The 19,151-nt window shown below is 48.4% G+C and overlaps 1 protein-coding gene across 1 annotated transcript; it reads right to left on the bottom strand.

The window, feature by feature from the left end:
• Positions 1–9,914: 9,914 nt before the first annotated feature.
• Positions 9,915–19,057, bottom strand: LOC138829787 (alpha-N-acetylgalactosaminidase). The gene is made up of 10 exons (XM_070026316.1): positions 18,961–19,057; positions 18,613–18,686; positions 17,994–18,129; positions 17,450–17,621; positions 16,146–16,323; positions 15,747–15,841; positions 14,987–15,148; positions 12,345–12,542; positions 11,022–11,165; positions 9,915–10,630 (listed from the first exon to the last, which is right to left on the bottom strand). Exons 2-10 carry the CDS (start codon positions 18,626–18,628, stop codon positions 10,484–10,486), a joined length of 1,248 nt encoding a protein of 415 aa, XP_069882417.1. The 5' UTR covers positions 18,629–18,686; positions 18,961–19,057; the 3' UTR covers positions 9,915–10,483.
• Positions 19,058–19,151: the final 94 nt, after the last annotated feature.

The raw sequence follows: 19,151 nt of genomic DNA, 5'->3' as shown, positions 1-19,151 counted from the left end.
GCCACCAAAACTGAAATACGAAGTGAAAAATATGGAATAATATTGAATGGATTGTCTTCAGTTATTGGACCATTGCAAAAGGTATAACATACACATAATAAGAATACCAGGAATAGGGTGTGGGGGGAAGGAACAAAAAGTACTTGAAATAATAATGATTGAAAATCTTTTAAAATAAATGATAGACATGAAGCCATAGGTCCAGGAAGCTCAGTGAAAATCAAGATGGATAAATGAAAAAAAAAAAAAAAAACACCTGTGTGTCTCATATTGCAGTAACAAAACAAGAACAACGTTGTGAGAGTAGGTCTTAGTAGGTCTTACTCTGGAAGAACATGTCAAGATGCAGACAAGAAGTACATCAGGGCTGGGAAGGGCACTGAGTGGTAGAGTGTTGCCTTGCATGCATGAAGCCCTGGGTTTGATTCCTCAGCAGGTCATAAGCAGAAGAAGCCAAAAATAGTGCTGTGACTCAAGTGGTAAAGTGCTAGCCTTGAACTGAAGAGCTCAGGGACAGCACCTAGGCCCAGAGTTCAGGCCCCATGATCAACCAAAAAAAAAAAAAAAATTCAGGAATCACTTACTACATTCAGTAAGAACGTAGTAGAATGAAATATTTAAAGAAAATATTGAGGGGCTGGGAAGGTGGCTCAGTGGTAGAGTGCTTGCCTTGCACGCATGAGGCCCTGGGTCCGATTCCTCAGCACCACATAAGCAGAAAAAGCTGGAAGTGGTGCTGTGGCTCAAGTGGTAGAGCACTAGCCTTGAGCTGAAGAGCTGAGGGACAGTGCCCAGGCCCAGAGTTCAGGCACCATGACTGGCAAAAAAATTAAAAAATATATATATATAGAAAGAAAGAAAGAAACTACCAACCTAAAATTCTGTATTCAGTAAAGTGGTAATGGTTTACATCTGTGATCCTAGCAAGTCAGGAGGCTGAGATTTGAGGATTGCTGTTTGAAACTAGTCCAGTCAGGAAAGACCATGAGACTCTTTATCTCCATTAATCACCAAAACCTACAAGTGGAGGCATGGCTCAAGTATTAGAGTGCCAGCCTTTATACATTATCTGTAGTATCTATGAAAGTGCAGTGCTTTTTCAAAGTAGACCGGGATTGGTTGTAAATGTATTGTAAAATCTAGGGAATAGTTGTAAAAATCTAGGGAAACTACTGAAAAAGTTTTTATACAAATTAAAATCAGTATCATAGAAGAGAACAAATAGAATCACATAAAATGCTTCAATAAAACCAGACAGTCTGCCGGGCGCCGGTGGCTCATGCCTGTAATCCTAGCTACTCAGGAGGCTGAGATCTGAGGATCATGGTTCAAAGCCAGCCCAGGCAAGAAAAGTCCATGAGACTCTTATCTCCAATAAAACTACTAGAAAACCAGAAGTGGCGCTGTGGCTCAAGCAGTAGAGCGCTCGCCTTGAGCTGAAGAGCTGAGGGGTAGTGCCCAAGCCCAGAGTTCAGACCCCACGACCGACCAAAAATAAAACTACTAGACAGTCCAGGTATAGTGGCACATTTTTATAGTCCCAGTTACTGGGAAGGCTGAGGCAGGAGGGTGGCTTGAGCCCCGGAATTCAAGGCCAGACTGAGCATGAGAGTGAGACCTTATCTAAACATACAAAACCAGAGCCGGCAGAAAGAGTGTGTCTTAGGCCATTTTCTCTTGCTATCACTGAATATCACAAACTTGGAAACTTACAAAGAATACAGTTTTGTGTAGCTATGGCGTTAGAGGTTGTGAACTACAAGATTGAGGATTGCTGGTGAGGACTTTGTAGAGTTCCAGGTGAGAGCCGTGCAAACAAACAGACAATTGGTTTTGTAACATCAGAGGAGAAGAAAGATAAAAAGCAGAGACAATATTCATAGAAATAGTGACTGAAACCTTCCTCATTTCTTGAAAGGAATATAAACAGTCAAGAAGCTCAAAGAAGTCCAAATAGAACAAATTCAAAGACACCCACACTGACCCACATTATATTTTTCAAAGTCAGAAACAATCTCGAAAACAAGACAAGAGTGATGCTTCATATACCTGTCTTCAGTAAGATCATCAGTTTATATTTTTATCATGGCCGGACATGGTGGTTGCCTGCAATCCCACCCACTCAAGAGGCAGAGATTGGTAGGATCAAGATCAAGGCCAGATTGGGCAAGTTAGTGAGACACCATCTCAACCAATAGCTAGCTGGGCATACTCTTCATCCCAGCCCCAAGAATGCATAAATAAGAGGATTGAGGTCCAAACCAGCCTAGACTAAATGTGAGATGCTATCTGAAAGATAACTATTTTTTAAAAAAGAAGTTAAACTGGGAGCTGGTGATTTACACCTGTAATCATCGCTACTTAGGCAGCTGAGATCTGCCCAGGCAGCAAAGTCCCGTGAGACTCTTAATCTCCAATTAACCACTCAAGAACTGGAAGTGACATTTTGGCTCAAAGTAATAGAGTACTATCCTTGAGCAAAAGAGCTCAGTGACAGCTCCCACCTTGAGTTCAAGCTTCATGACTGACAAAAAATAAGTTAAAAAAAAAAAAGGTTGGGGACATGACAACAGGAGTGAGTATACAAGGCAGTTAGTTACACACCAGATGGAGGATGAACTATCTCAGATAGGCAGTAATTATGTCAATTGGCTGGTCCATTTGTTAACACCTGCTTTTGTCCAGCAAGTAGGGAGGTACTTGGATCCCACACTCATAGATAGGAAATGGATGCCAAAAAGAGTGTTGCTCAAAGTTGTAGAGCACTGGCCTTGAGCAAAAGAGCTCAGGCACAATATCCAGGTCCTGACTTCAAGCCCCACAACTGAGCATGCCTATAATCCTAGCTGCTTAGCAACCAGAGGTAGGAGGGTCACAATATAAGGCCAGCCCTGAAAAAGAATTAGACCCTATTTGAAACCAAAAGGACTTGAGCCACAGTTCAAGTGACTTAAACTTCACTTGCCTAGTAAGTACAAGGCCTTGAGTTCAAACCCTAGTACCCCCCACAACACACACACACACAAACAACATATACACAAACCAAGGTTACTCATCAGAAACTTAAGGGCAAGAGATAATGGGCCTTTATATTCACTAGACTGAAAAAAATGTTAATAAAGAAATGGTTAAGGCACACCTGTAATCCGAGACTTTGGAAGGAGGCGGGTGGATTGTGAGTTTGAGGCCAGCCTGGGCTGTATATAGTGAGGGCCATATTTCAAAACAGCAGCAATAACCAAAACAAACAAACAAACCACTCAAATGAATACCACAGGCTAAAATGAAATGACACCCAAAAGCCATAGTGACAGAAGGTATTTGAGAAACAGTCCCAAGAAAGGTATATACAAAAGCAATTATAATAGCCAGTGTTATTAGTGGTTAGTAATTTTATTTTTTATTTTCTACATAATTTAAAAGACTAATATGGCTTGGAAATGTGGCTGCGTGGTAGAGTACTTGCCTAGCATTCATGAAGCCCTGGATTCAATTCCTCTGTACCACATAAACCAAAAAAGCGAGAAATGGTGCTGTGGCTCATGTGGCAGAGTTCTAGCCTTGTGCAAAAGAAGCTCAGGGACAGTGCCCAGGCCCTGAGTTCAAGCCCCAGGACTGGCCAAAAAAAAAAGACAATATGTTTAGAAGAAGTATTGCTATTCTGTAATAAAGAGTCTTCCAGCCTGGCACTGATGGCTCACATCTGTAATCCTGGCTACTCAGGAAGCTGAGATCTCAGGATCGAGGTTCAAAGCTGGCCCATGCAGGAAAGTCATGAAATTCTTATCTCTAAATTAACCATCAGAAAACCAGAAGTGGTGCTGTGGCTCAAAGTGGTAGAGCACTAGCTTTGAGCAGAAAAGCTTAGGGACAGCACCTAGGCCCTGAGTTCAAGACCCACAACCAACAACAACAAAAAAAGAACCCCCCAACACACAAAAACCCAGGGCCAATTGGATTTATGACCAGATTCTACCAGATCTTGAGAGGACTACTAACAATACTTTGCAAACTCTTCCATGAAAGAGAAAAAGAAGGGAAATCACCAAATCCATCCTATGAAGTATTACACTTACTAAACCAGACAGTGACCAAAAAAGAGAATTATAGCTCAGTCTTGTTGATGGAAATTGGTGTAGAAATTATCAATAAGATCCTTGCAAATAGAATTCAGCAACTCATCAAAAGAAGTCATACACCACAATCTAGTTGGTTTTATCCCAAGGATGCAAGGATGGCTCAATATACATAAATCAATAGATGTAATATATCACATCAACAGGACCAAGAATGGAAGTCCATGCAGAGAAAGCCTCTGACAAAATTCAACATCCTTTTATGATAAAAGCTCTAAAGAGAGTAGGAACAGAACTTAATAAAGGCTAGATAACATAAACTTATAGTTGATATATTACTCATGCCTGTAATCCCAGCTACACAGGAGGTCAAGGTCTGAGGGTCATGGTTTGAAGGCAGTCGGGGGTGGAGGGACAGTACCAGTAAAAAGCCAGCAGGGGAGCTATGGTTTGAATAGCAGATTACGAGCCTTGAGCATAAAAGCTAAGGGAGTATGGCCAGGTCTCGAGTTTTAAGTCTGAGCACTGGCACACACACAGAATGCACAAATGAAGACTTTATGTACAGTTTTTTATATAAGCCTATGTCTTCATTATTTTTCAGGGCATGATTGCTCTTTTAAAAAATTATTACAAAGGTGATATACAGAGGGGTTACAGTTATGTAAATCAGGTAATGAGTACAATTAGAAACGTCTGTGAGGGGCTGAGAAGGTGGCTCAGTGGTAGAGCGCTTGCCTTGCATGCTCAAGGCCCTGGGTTCGATTCCTCAGTACCACATAAGCAAAAAGAAAAAAGCCAGAAGTGGTGCTGTGGCTCAAGTGGTAGAGCGCTAGCCTTGAGCTTAAGAGCTGAGGGACAGCGCCCAGGCCCAGAGTTCAGGCCCCATGACCGGACCCAAAAAAAAAGAAACGTCTGTGAGACTCTTTTAGACCACCAGAAAACCGGAAGTGGATCTGTGGCTCAAGTGCCAGAGCGCTAGCCTTGAGCTAAAGAGCTGAGGGACAGCGCCCAGGCCCAGAATTCAAGACCCAGGACCAGAAAAAAAGAATATCCTGGGGCTTGGAAGGTGGCTCAGTGGTAGAGTGCTTGCCTTGCATGCATGAGGCCCTGGGTTCGATTCCTCAGCACCACATAAGCAAAAAGAAAAAAGCTGGAGGTGGTGCTGTGGCTCAAGTGGTAGAGCACTAGCCTTGAGCTGAAGAGCTGAGGGACAGCGCCCAGGCCCAGAGTTCAGGCCCCACGACCGGACCCCCCCCAAAAAAATCCTTGTGGGCTGGGAATGTGGCTTAGTGGTAGAGTGCTTGCCTAGCATGCATGAAGCCCTGGATTCAATTCCTCAGTACCAGATAAACAGAAAAGGCCAGAAGTTGTGCTGTGGCTCAAGTGGTAGAGTACTAGTCTTGAGCAAAAGAAGCTCAGAGACAGTGCCTAGCCCCTGAGTTCAAGCCCCAGGACTGGCAAAAAATAAATAAATAAAAGAATATCCTTCTTTGGTCTCACTGTATGTGAATGCCTAGCTAGAATCCTGTATGATTTACCATATCCTGGTATATTCCACATTTGAGGGAATACATGTGGTGTTTGTCTCTCTGAGCTTGGCTTGACATAATTTGTTCTAGGTCCATTCATTTTCCTGAAAATTACATAATATTCTTCTTTCTAAGGGCTGTGTAAAATTACATTGTGTATAGGTACATTGCTTGGATTCACTCATCTATTGCAGAGAGTTTGGGCTCTTTCCATGGTTTCTGATGAGAAGTCGTAGATCTTGAGGCTCCCTTGAATGTAATGAGACACTTTTGCTGCTTTCAAAATTTACCTATGGGTTTGGATTATAATCAGCCTACAGGTTTGTCTCTGCATTTATTCTACTTGGAGTTGGCTGAGCTTCTCAAACATGCAGATTAACTTTTCCACCAAATGTGGGAGTTTTCACTATTTGTTTCTGCACATAGACTGCTTCTTTCATCTTGTGTATTTGTATACTTGATGGAATTCTACGGGTCTCTGAAGCTTTATTCTTTATTCATAACTCTTGTTCTTCAGGTTAACTTCAACATTCCTATTTTTCAAGTTTGCTGATTCTGCCTATTAGACCCTTCCAATGAAGTATTTCATCTCAGCACGTTTCCAAGTGCAGAATTTCTCCTTGGTCTCCTGTCATTTCTATTTCTTCTTTTTGCAGTATGAGAGTTTGAACTCAGGATTTTATGCTTGGTAGGTAAGTGCTCTATCACATGAGGTGCCCTTCCTTTTGCTTTTAGTTTTAGTTTTTCCAGATATATTAATGTTGTCTGGGCTGGCCTTGAAACACAATCCTCCTATATCTACCTCCTAATAAGATGGGATTATAAGCATGTACAACCATGCCTGGATCTTTTTTTTTTTTCTTTTTTTTTTTGAGATAGGGGTTTCTGATTTTTTTCAGGCTTGTCTTGAACTTTGCTCTTTCTGTCTTTACCTCCCAAGTAGCAAGGATATAATTTCAAATTCTATTACTACTTGTTGAGATATTCTTTATACCTGATTGCCTTTAACTCTTTGATTTTATTTATTTATTTTTTTTTTTTTTGGGTCCGGTTGTGGGGCCTGAACTCTGGGCCCGGGTGCTGTCCCTCAGTTCTCTTCAACTCAAGGCTAGCGCTCTACCACTTGAGCCACAGCGCCACTTCCAGCTTTTTTCTTTTTGCTTATGTGGTGCTGAGGAATTGAACACAGGGCCTCAGGCATGCAAGGCAAGCACGCTACCACTGAGCCACCTTCCCAGCCCCTAACTCTTTGATTTTAAACTATTAAAATCTGCTAGAAAAGAAGAGTTGAAATTCCTCGAAGTTTACTATGCTTACCCAAACTCCTTTTTTTTTTTTTTTTTTGCCAGCTGAATGCTCTATGGGTTACTGCTTTTGGTTAATTTCCAGTATTTTCTGTAAATTGGCGCAGACAGTATGTAGCAAGGGTTTGTTCCACATTGCATGTGTGGTAAGGCAGGGCAGACTTTCAGTAGTTTTGAATAGACTGTTTTTGCTGATCTCTTGCTTGAACCATGATTCAAGTTATAGAAAGCTATTTTTTTTGAAACAAACACCAAACATAGATGATTATTTCTAAGTTGTGTTGGATAGAGATATTGTATTAAAGTAATACATTTTTCTGAAACCCTGTCTAAGGTTTCTGAGATTTGTTTTCAAATACAAGCCAGAGAAGCCTATGTGGGAAGAGATGAGCACAAGGTGCTAGTTGTTGGAGCTATGTGGTGGCTATATACACAAATTGGTTTATGTTGTTGTTGTTGGTTTTTTTTGGCTGTGGTGCTTGAAGTCTGGGCCTGGACGCTGTCCCTCAGCTCTTCAGCTCAAGGCAAGTGCTCTACCACTTGAGCCACAGCACCAATTCTGGTTTTCTGGTGGTTGATTGGATGTAAGAGTCTCACGGACTTTTCCTGCTGGTTTTGAACCGAGATCCTCAGATCTCATTCTCCTGAGTAGCTAGGATTACAGGTGTGAGCCACCAGCATCTGGCCATTATACGTTATTTTTGTTTGGAAATTTCGAGAGAGAGAGAGAGAGAGAGAGAGAGAGAGAGAGAGAGAGAGAGAGAGAGAGAGAGAGAGAGAGAGAGAGAGAGAGAGAGAGTGTGTGTGTGTGTGTGTGTGTGTGTGTGTGTGTGTGTGTGTGTGTGTGTGTGTGTGTGTGTGTGTGTGTGTGTGTGTGTGTGTGTGTGTGTGTGTGTGTGTGTGTGTGTGTGTGTGTGTGTGTGTGTGTGTGTGTGTGTGTGTGTGTGTGTGTACTGGGACTTGAACTCAGCCTGAGCACCGTTAGCTTTTCCTCAGGGCTGTGCTCTACCATTTGAACCACAGCTCCACTTCTGGCTTTTTGATGGTTAATTGGAGATAAGGGTCTCGTAGGCTTCCCTGCTATGGCTGGCTTTGAACCATAATACTCAGATCTCAGCCGTCTGGGTAGCAAGGATTTTAAGTATGAGTCACCAGCACTCAGCAATAGGTGTAGGCGGGGTTGGTTTTTTTTTTTTTTTGTCTGTGTGGGTCTTAAACTCTGGGCCTGGGTGCTGTCACTGAGCTTTTAGCTCAAGGCTAGCGCTCTGCCACTTCAGCCACAGCGCCACTTCCAAGAGCTGTTTTATTTTTGGATGCAAAAAAGGATGCCTTGAATGGGAAAAAAAATGAGTCCTTAACTGGCCTGTGGAAAAGAGTGAGAATGTGTCCTGGAAGATAGGGCATGTGTGTGTTGAGTGAAGGGTGAAGAGATGGAATCTACCAGCACCCTCGCAATGAAAGGACAAGTTATGTGAGCATCTTTGGATCTGAGAGAAAGGAATTAGTCAAGTACAGCACACCCTGACCCCAACTCCTAACCCTGGGACTGCACTGCATCTCATCTCCAGCTGCTTTCCTGGAGCTAGAGAGGCCTCTCCACCAGCTGCCACTCCATGTGGCTTGAACAGCACTGCAGCCCAGACTCAAGGCTGCAGTTGCACCCACAGTAACTGGCCTGGAATGGCTAGGCTCTGTCTTCCTGAGTGTGTCAGCCTCAAACATCTGTGGAGAATGGAGCTTTCTCTAGTGACTCTAACATACCAATCAAATGTGGTGACTTAATCAGCAAAGTTCTAGTCATCTTAAGTGACACTGGAAAATGTACTTCTAAGTTCTTTCCACCCTATTCTGGACATAAGGACCTCACAATCCTGAGGAGACAAGGCTCCTCACAATCTCATCAAGATGAGGTCCCAGCTGAGCACCAGTGGCTCACACCTGTAATCCTAGCTACTCAGGAAGCTGAGATCTGAGGATCACTGTTCAAAGCCAGCCTAGGTAGGAAAGTCCCTGGAACCTTATCTCCAATTAACTACCATAAAAGCTCAGAATGGAGCTGTGGCTTGAGTGGTAGAGTGCTAGCCATGAGCAAAAAAAAAGCTCAGGGTCAGTGCCTGAGTTCAAGCCCCAGAACCCCCCCCCCAAAAAAAAAAGCAAAAAACAAAAACAAAAGATCCCACATAGCCAGAGTACAGGGCCTGCAGCACTGAGTGTTCCCATACTGATGTATAAATAGGAGCTAGTGAACTTGCTTTGCTACTATCTTTCCAAATACCGAAGGGAGTCCCCAGGAAGCTGAAGACCGAAGAGCTTGGGAGTAGGAGCCTTGGGGAGGCGGTCAAGAACCTGCTGCTCAGCCGGGCGCTGGTGGCTCACGCCTGTAATCCTAGCTACTCAGGAGGCTGAGATCTGAGGATCGCGGTTCAAAGCCAGCCCGGGCAGGAGAGACCGTGAGACTCCTATCTCCAATAAACCACCAGAAAACCGGAAGTGGCGCTGTAGCTTAAGTGGTAGAGCGCTCGCCTTGAGCTGAAGAGCTGAGGGACAGCGCTCAGGCCCAGAGTTCAAGCCCACGACTGACAAAAAAAAAAAAAAAAGAACCTGCTGCTCTCACTGCTTCTCCTTTTCCTTAGGAGGAGGAAACAGATTTCAGGACAGAAAGAATCCCCAGGGTTGTAGACACAGCTAGAGAATCTGAACTTTCCATGTAGTCAGGCTGGGAATGGAGACAGTGAGAGAGAGCAGGCTGGGATGCTAGACCAGGAGACTGCTGGCCAGAGTACCAGCGGCAGGCCCTGGGGACCTGCTACGCGCCTCTGGGGGTAGAGTGCCTGCCAGTGAGTGAAAGTATCAGATACCGAGTTCCAGTCCTGATCTCAGACAAAACAAAAACAAAAAAGGCCATTCTGGAAATGTATGTTTCATGTAAAGTAAGATGAACATCATGGGTAGTGCCCTACAAGGGTCCTTAGGAGCCCACAGCCCAAGGCCTGCATAACGACTGACTGAAGAACAGCTTTATTGTGATCGAAGGGAGCGACACACCTCCTCTCCGACCCCCACTCCCAGGAGATTTCAGCCTGCAAGGCCTTCTCCCGGTAAGAAAGTTAATCACATGATTCATGAGTTTCCAGCAAGGGCTGAGATCTCTATACCTAATTAGAAAAATTCCAAATCTTGATTTCAGAGTCATCACAAAGTCAGAGGCTGGAGTGTGGTGGGCATCGGTGCCCCTCCACCTGTGGGGCTCAGGAGGCTGGTCAGGTTGTGCAGCAATACCTGCAGAGTGGTGGAGACCAGGAGAGGCCAAGAAGGCCCCAAGCAGAGTTTCCAAGAGGATCCACACTTGGGTGGGGCCTGGAAGCTGGCCCTGAGTTGCACTTTGTGTGTGAGATGAGGTCAGGTCTTGGAGCAGGCCCAGGGTGGAGAGAACCCTGCCCACCTGCTCTCGGCATGCCAGCTCGCCATGGCCCAGGGAGGAGAGAGGACCCTGCCCACTTGCTCTGGGCATGCCCGCGCGCCATAGTCCAGGCCCAGTGGGCTGCCACAGCCTGTCACCTGTCTCAGCTCTTCACTCCTGGGACATCAGCTTGGATATCTCCAGGTTCTTGGTGGGATACAGGTACCACATCACTACCCCCGAAGGATTGATGATCACTGTGAAGTTGGTGTTATTCTGGAGGCCACTAATGGTTTCTCCTGTGAACACGTTCTGGACCTGCAGTGGAGATACCGTAGATGCTAGCATGAGAAGAGCTATACAGAGACCTCCCTCGGACTAGCAAAGCCTGCACGTGGGTGTCCTGTCTATGCAGGGCTTCTAGAATGCCCAACAGAAGTCTCTTCACCAGCAAAGCTGACAGATATCCAAGCACAGGCAGCAACAGACATCCAGGAACACCAGAGCCACAAAGGCTGACCTATGAGCAAGGACGAGCCTGAGGGGCGAAGGAGGCTCGTGTATACACAGTAGTTCCATTTGCATGACTGGAAAACACTGGTGCAGAGAATGGGCCCCCACAGGTACCTGCAGAAGGCACCTACCGAAGAGCAAAGACACTACAGACCAACACCCTCCCAGGGAAAACAGGTGGGGGCTGGGCACTCACCTCATACAGCCTGGAGCCGGAATAATTGAACCGTGAGAGGGAGGAGTGGTAGTGATAAGGCATGTCTGTCCTGCGGCTGAAGAAGACCAAGGCAGTAGCTTGACGGGAAAGGGGCCGCTTGTACACTTCAATGTCGGATTTCTCCTGGGCAGGAAAGATGGCTACCTTGAATCCTCTGCCAGACTCTCCCTTAAGCTCTGTCCCAACCAGCCCACAACTTGGCTACACAGTCTTCTAGCACTTACAGGAATTTATCTTCCCTGACTCACTGATGCTCAGTGATACACACACTCCTCCACACCCATTGGAGGAGGCAGACACAAATGGTGCAGGAGGCCCAGCCTCGGAAACTCACACAGGATGACAAGGCTGAAGTAGCAAGAGCATCCCATGTGAGTGCTGCCCGGGAAGCCCTTGACTAGTGAGAACAAAACAGAAGGCCTAGGCCCAGCTCTACCATCCACTTCTTTGGCTCCGGCTAGCTGTCTCTTCTGGTCATCACTAGGGCTACAGGTGCCTTCTCTAGTTTTGCAGATGTTTTTTTTTTGGTGGTGGGGGGATTGATTATGGAGCTTGAACTCAAGGCCTGGGCGCTGTCCCTGAGCTTTTACCCTTAAGGCTAGTGCTTTGCCACTTAGAACCACAGCACCACTATGGGTTTTTGGTGGTTAATTGGAAGTAAGAATCTCATAGACTTTCCTGCCTGGTCTGGCTTTCAACTGTGATCCTGAGACCTCAGCATCCTGAGTAGCTAGGATTACAAGTTTGAGCCACTGGTGCCTGGTTTCAGACTTTCAAAAAATATTACTTTATGGTTATTAAAATGTACAGAAGAGTTAGTTTTTTTTAACTAGTCAAGGATTTGAGCAGACGTTGAGGTGACACGAAGTCATTTCAACTTGAGATAAAGCTATTTAGATTCTGCAACTTTGTCTCCTCATTTGTAAAATGGAGAGTAACTACTTTGCTGAGAAAATACATTTAGAATCCCCAGCACATCATAAGTGTTCAGTAGTAGCAGCAGAAATAATAGTAAGAGTCTTCGGCCAAGATAATTTATTAAACTTCAGAGGGAAGCCTTCTCACTCTCTGCAGAAGCCCTGTGCCTCCCATTTGCACCCTGCACTTGTATGGCGACACATCTCCTCTCTGCTTGTGTGTGCTGTCCTACTCTGTCCCTGCTCTCCCCAGGAAGGAAGGGGGAAGTTGCAGCAGCTCCTAGCAGAGCCTTTAAGTGCATGTAGTTAGGAAGAGACTTAGGGCCCCCTACCCAGGTCCTCCATATCAGCAACTTCGCTGTCAGGAGAGCTCGGGCTCCAGTACCTTAACAATCCTGCGCCCCTGGATGCCTAAGGGGTCCTGATTGATCTTGATCATGAGTGGATTCTGCAGAATGTCGATGTTCTGAGGGGAGATGGTTCGCAGGTCGTTGGACATGAAGAGCGGGGCTGCCAATATAGTCCACAGAGCCATCTGGGCTTGGGCTTGCTCAAAGCTGAGGCCAAAGTTTCCAATGAGCAGCTGCAGGAGAAGAAAGCAAGTGTTGACACTGTCTCCTGGGCGGTGGGCACCAGGATCAGAGCCCAACATGTGGCCACAGCTCTGGGAGCGATGGCACATGTGAGGGCCTGGCTTGCCAACGCCATGTGGCCTTGGGGTGAGCAAGTTACTTTTCATCTGAGCATCAGCCTTTTCCCCCTCAAGAGCACAGGGCCAGCTGGGTACCTGTGGATTCATGCTTGCAATTCTAGTTACTCAAAAGACTGAGAGCTGAGGATTGTGGTTCAAAGCCCGCTTGGGCAGCAAGGTCCAAGAGAATCTTGTCTTAACCAGCAAAAAGTTGGAAGTGGAGCTGTGGCTCAAGTGGTAGAGCCTTGAGCAAAAAAGCTCAGGGACACCACCCAGGCCTTGAGTTCAAGCCCCAGGACCGACACTCACATGAAAGCTTGAAGCTGAGTTCAGCTTTCTACTAAAAATATAAATAACGTAAGAAGCGAGGTCTTGCTCCTTTTCACAAACACCCTGTGTGAGGACAAGGAGAGCCCTCAGAGATCAGTCCAGCTGGACTTGACCTTGATTGTGAGAAAAATCCACACAGTCCACCATAATCTTATTTATTTGGCAGTAATGAGTACTGAACTCCAGAACCTCATGCTTGCTAGGCAGGCACTCTACCGTTTGAGCCACACTTCCAGCCCCTTTTTTGCCTTGGTTATTTTCTAAGTCTAGTATTACCTATGCCTGGGCCAGCTTGGCTGAAATCCTATCTGCGCCTTCCTCCATATGATTAGAGATGACAGGTTGTACTACTGCATCCAGCCCTGTGCTCCCTGTCCCTCCTAGCCAAGATGACAGGTACACACCACCACTCCCAGGCCTTAATTGAGATGGAGTCTCAGAACTTTTATGGGCAGGCCTTAAGCCCAAATCCTTAATCTCCACCTCCCAAGTAAGCAGGATTGCTGGCTTGAGCTACCACACTCAGCTTCAGTCCATAGAAATTCTTAGGATGGCCAGAATTGAGTATACTTGCCAAACAGATCACTGTCCTAAGGATAGGATGGATTGATGTTTTAGACCAGGTCTCATTATTGGCTATTACAAAACCAGGGCTCCAATAGTATACTTCATGATGCAGTTTGCTTCCTAGCTGGGCACTGAAGGCTCACTTCTGTAATCCTAATTACTCAGGAGTAATCCTGAGTACTGAGGATCAAGTTTTGAAGCCAGCCCAGGCAAACCAATCTGAAAGACTCTTATTGCCAATTAACCAGCAAAGGGGAAGGAGGGATGCATTGGAATCAACAGTAGCTTCCTATAGCCTTACAAGATGAAGAGTAAGTTACTGAGTTTACTTACAGTAATGACAGTTTGCCTCATGAAGGTTAGAATGTGTTTGTGACTTTAAGTGTCACATCTCACAATACTATGAAGTTTGTGAAATTTATGTAATTACTTAATCATAATAAAAAATTTAAAAAAAAACCCAGGGCCTCAGGCAAGGTAGAGTTACCTCTTGAACTATGTCCCAGTCTCACTCAGCTCTCCTGGACTGCCCTGCATTTGGGAATCTCTTGCCTCTACCTCCAGAGTAGCTGGACTTGCAGGCTTGAGCCACCATGCCCGTCTAAGCTGTAGGCTCCAAGGATTTTTCAAGTACTGAAAAAAAGTCCCACAAGCTGAAACTTCTGACACTCAGAGATGACGGCAGGAAAGCTCTCCAGAGATTTAAGCACCACTGATCCCTTTGCAATGGGTCAGCGATAAACAACATGGAAATTCAAAGGGGCAGAAGAAGTCTTACCAGCATGCTGGTGGCTCATGTCTGTAATCCTAGTTATTCAGGAGGCTGAGATCTGAGGACTGAAGCTGAAAGCCAGCCTGGGCAGGAAAGTTTAGAAGCCAGAAGTAGAGGTATGGCTCAAGTGGTAGAGTGCTAGCCCTGAGTGAAGAAGCCAAGGGACAGCTCCCAAGCCCTGAGTACCCCAGTATTGGCACAGATAATAATAAAGAGAAACAATGCAAGTAAAAGAGGAAAAAAGTCACTAGGTAGGACTGAGATAAGACTGGAAGCAGGACTGAGTTGCCCTTGTGCCTGGGGACTGGGCAGGTCTATATGGACTTCGCCTGACACAAGGTGCAAGGTACTAGAAGGCAGATGACCGAAAGGTATTGAGAAGGGCCAAACAACACACAACTGCCGAGGTCTTCAGCCTGCGGACACAGCTTCCTCTGCAGGAGTGGGCTACCATCAGGGCTCCCAGGCTTTGAAAAACATCAGAATGACCAGGGAGGCAGTTAACAATGGGCATTCCCAGATCCTTTTCCTGAATATTCTCAGGCAAAAGGAAGGTGGAGTCTGACAGGTCCTGAATGACATGAAGCCTGGAAGGGGAGCACAGGACAGCAGGGCACGGGGTTGGCAGAGACGGTGGATTAGGGGCAGCCCCTTTTCAAGCTGGTACCATGTCGGGGTCATTCCAGTGTCCGGGGCCAGCCACTGGCTGCAGAATATTCTGATGGCTCACAAACCAGTCCAGGATGGAAAGCACGCTCTTCCAGGAGTCCTGGATGTCGTCATAGTTACGCCAGAAGTTGCAGGTGTTGGTCAGCAGTTCGTAGTCAACCTGGATATTGGGGAAGGCAGAGGCCGCGTGTCACCCTGCTGCCCAGAAGCCACTTGGACTGGGAAGGGGAGCAGGAACAGACCCTCAAGTTTGTATGGTAACAAGAACCCTGGGGGGAAGGGCCTGTTATGGGGCTGTCTATGCCTTTGCTTGCCATGGCTGGTGCACACATAGCCCTCACCCCATGCACATGCTCCCCCCATTTCCTCAGCAGGAGTTCCCACCTGCTGCCATCTCCCTGACATCTGGGGGCGGGAGGTATCCCCTAGGGAGGTGCTTGTGCTTCCTTCTGTGGCACCGCCTAGCTGCCATCATCTCTTCGTCTACCTGGTACAACCTAGGACTCTGACCACTGCATGACACTGTGCTCATGCCCACAGCCTTCCTGCTTTGGATGCCATTCATCCACACAACAAAGAGGCCACCTTGGAGACTCTGGGACAGCAGGAGCTCCCTTTAGTGTGCCACAGCCCTGTCCCTAGCTAGCTATAAGTGAGCATCCTGGCTCTGGTGGCTGCCTCCCGGAGGCCTGGCACGTAGGGGGCAAGGAGGCCCAAGTGTAGGGAGCCCTGGCAGGCAGGTACACAAAATGGCTTACCCTGGGGGGGAGGCCCCCTTCGTAGGCTGGCCAGCTGCAGGAGAAGGCAATGGGGCGGCCCGTGGCATTCAGGGCGGCAGCCATCTTGGGGTACCCTGGAGAAAGCCCAATTTGAGGACTAAGCAGGTACAGGAGAGACAAGTCTGGGACCTTTTCCCACCAAATATGTGTAACCTGAGGCCCCAAAGAAGAAGTGGCCCTCCTGTACCCTGAGCTCAACCAGGCCTCAAGGAGGCAGGTGTGGTGTCACCTTGTCTTTGTGAAGCCTGGGGCCCCAATCTCCAGCTTCTGGGTGAGGGGAGTTGGGGACAGCTATGGCTGGAGAATGCACAGACAAACCAAGCTCCCATGGCCACGGCCTGATCTATCCGACAGACCGACGCAAGCTGTGGAACTCACCCTCGGCCCGTTCCTGGGAGGTGGAAAAGCAGCCATCCAACTTCAGCATGTCTACCTCCCAGTCGGCGAAGGTTTGAGCATCCTGCTCTATCTTGTCTAGTGTGGTGCCAGGGTAGCCCATGCAGGTAAGGTTGCCTATGTCCGCATAGATGCCCAGCTTCAGACCCAGGGAATGAGCCTGTAGGGGGTTGAGGATATGGTGGTCAAGTGGGACCCCAGGGAGCCTCCTCCCAGACATGTCTTATCAGGGCCCATTAAAACTTCGGCTCAAGCCGGGCGCCGGTGGCTACTCAGAAGGCTGAAATCTGAGGATCTCACTTTGAAGCCAGCCCAGGCAGATAGTCCCCGTGAGACTCATCTCCAATTAATTAACCATTCAAAACCAGAAGTAGTGTTGAGGCTCAAGTGGTAGAACCTAACCTTGAGCACATAGAGGCTCAGGGACAGCACCCAGGCCCTGAGCTCAAGCCCCACAACTGAAAAAACAAAAACCAAACAAAAATACACTTTGTCCGGCACTGGTAGCTCCTGCCTACTTACTCAGAAGGGAAGGTGAAGGTTTGAAGCCAACCCTGGACAGAAAAGGCCACCAGAGCCGGGCCCTGGTGGCTCACACCTGTCACCCTAGCTACTCAGGAGGCTGAGATCTGAGGATTGCGGTTCAAAGCTAGCCCGGGCAGGAAAGACCATGAGCCTCCTATCTCCAATAAGCCACTAGAAAACCTGAAGTGGACCTGTAGCTCAAGTGGTAGAGCGCTGGTCTTGAGCTGAAGAGCTGAGGGACAGTGCCCAGGCCCAGAGTTGAAGCCCCACAACTGGCACAAAAAAAAAAAAAAAAAAAAAAAAGGCCACCAGACTCTCTCTTCAAAATAACCAGCAAAGATCTGGACTGGAGCTATGGCTCAAGTTGTAGAGGACCAAGCATGCAAGCTGAGCACATATGAGGGCTGATTTTAAGCTCCCCTACCAGCAAACCACAAAATGAGTGAGGTCCCAGCCTGCCTCCCTCAGCATACATTCCATCCCCTCTTGCTGTCTGGTCCCAAGGCCTTTGTTTCTGCCTCAAAGGCCCCCTTTCTGGATCAGCTTAAGAACTAGCCGAGTCTTCCAGGGGATTTTCCTGGTGGTTCTCTCCCCCCACTCCCCCGCCCCTTCCTCTCCTCTCTATGGGCCAAAAGCAAATGTTCATTTGTCACTTCTCACCACCAAACAGTTACAGTTCTTAAGCAGGGATGGCATACACAAACCCCAAGACTGAAGGGAAAGGGATGGCGTGGTCCTCAGGCCAGGGGCTGGGGGCTCACATAATCAGCCAGGAAGTCAATGCCATGGGGGAAGCGCTTGGAATCAGGCACCAGGAAGCCCTGGACATCGCGCCCACCAATCCAGCAGTCATCAATGTTGAGGTACACATAGCCCAGGTCCCGCCATCCATCCTGGGCCAGCCGATCAGCCATCTCCATGAAGAGCTTCTCACTGGCAAGAGGCAGGGGAATAGGGCAGCTCAGTGGCCCAGTGTGGCCTTCATCCCTGCTCTTCCCTCAGCTCTGAGTGTGAATCCTACTGTAAATTGCATGACCCTGCTAGCAGCTGAGGACCAAGCCAGCTATCAAATGTGAATGACCCCCAAAGATGGTGCCAGGAGCCAAAAGCAGCCTGTGGGGCCTACCTGGGCTTTCTGGTTATCCCTTTTCAATGATCTCAGGGGCCAGGTCCACTGCAAGGTCCTGCCCCACAGAGGCCTTGAGCAGATCACGAGGCTGAGCGTTTTAGACCTTGTCCCCTCTGCTAGCTCACCCTCCTCCACTCTGGGCAAGGCTGTGTCTGTCAGGTGGGGGTGCCCCTTACCTAATGCAGTTATTTGGGTCCTCATCACAGTCAATGTTGCATCGGAAGCGTTCCCAGGCTAGCCAGCCCATGGGAGGAGTCCGCAGGAGGCCATTCTCCAGCATCAGCACTTGGGCCATCAGGGTCAGCAAGAGCACTGGGGTAGGGTGGGGGCTGTGAGTGGTTCCCACCGCCGTGCCCCTCATCTCACCCACAGCCCTGCAAAGGTAGGTTGCACACTCGGGGAACCAGATTCCCGTGTTCTGGGGGGAATGGACACTTCCTGCAAAGCACTGACTAGGTTGACAAGCACAGAGCAGTAAGTAATGGCACAGAGCATGGCACTAAGTACACTCCTAGGTCTTGGGGCTCTTGGCTCTTTACCCGCATCAGGGCCTCTGTGGCCCCCCAGGAGGCCTTGCATGCAGCCCCTTGCTTTTTTCCCCTGTTGGGCTTCAGTTTCCATCCCCGCCTTATGGGGCTGCGCTCAGCACCTAAGACGGCGCCCTTGATGAGGTCGAAACATGGAAGGGATTCCTGGGTGCCTTTCCTAGGCCAGTTCCCAAAATAAAAAGAGGCCAGGAGAGAAGGGTGGCACCACAGGGTGGAACTCTCTCCCGAAGCCACCCCGGGGAGGCACCTGTCCTCAGCAGCATGGCTGTGCGGCCCGCGGCTCCGGACGGCTTGGCTCCTCCCGGCGTTCTGCGTCAGCGTCTGGAAGGGAGAAGCCGTTAGGAGGACGAGGGCGGCGGCTACCCGGCCCCCGCTGCCCTTCACCTCGGCCCGGATCCCGCTCTCGGGGGCCTGGGCTGCCCCTTCGGGGACACCTCACGGGGTGTCTGGGCCGGCGGACCTCCAGCCCGAGCGCCCGGGCCGGCGGAGTGCCAGGCCGGAGCCGCGCAGGCACCCGGCTTCCGTCCGGATCCGGGTCCTCGCCCTCGGCCCAGCGCCCCGGCTCCGGCCCCGGGTCCCCGGCCGCCGCACTCACCTCCCGCTCGCTCAGCCCCGCCGCGCGCCCGGCCCCCGCGCCTGCCTCCGCCTCCGCGACCCTCCGCTGTTCCAGTCAACTGATTCTCCTATCGCGTTCCACGGGGGCGGGGCCTCCGGGACTCCAGCACAACCTATCAGAATTCCCCTAGCAACGCGACGCCCCACCCTCTAGGGGGCGGAGCCTCTTCA

This window comes from Dipodomys merriami, unplaced genomic scaffold (assembly GCF_024711535.1).
Source record: "Dipodomys merriami isolate MVZ:Mamm:240054 unplaced genomic scaffold, mDipMer1.0.p SCAF_1761, whole genome shotgun sequence".
In the NCBI taxonomy this organism is placed as follows: domain Eukaryota; kingdom Metazoa; phylum Chordata; class Mammalia; order Rodentia; family Heteromyidae; genus Dipodomys; species Dipodomys merriami.
The sequence above is the reverse complement of the archived record's forward strand: the minus strand, read 5'-3'. Positions and strand labels throughout refer to the sequence as shown.

What these genes read in the sequence shown, in the direction of transcription:
- LOC138829787 (XM_070026316.1), bottom strand. An exon ending in AAGGGGGCCTCCCCCCCAGG is followed by an intron (nt 15,149 to 15,746) that starts GTAAGCCATTTT and finishes CCCAATATCCAG; the next exon opens with GTTGACTACGAACTGCTGAC. An exon ending in CCGGCTCCAGGCTGTATGAG is followed by an intron (nt 10,631 to 11,021) that starts GTGAGTGCCCAG and finishes TCTCCACTGCAG; the next exon opens with GTCCAGAACGTGTTCACAGG.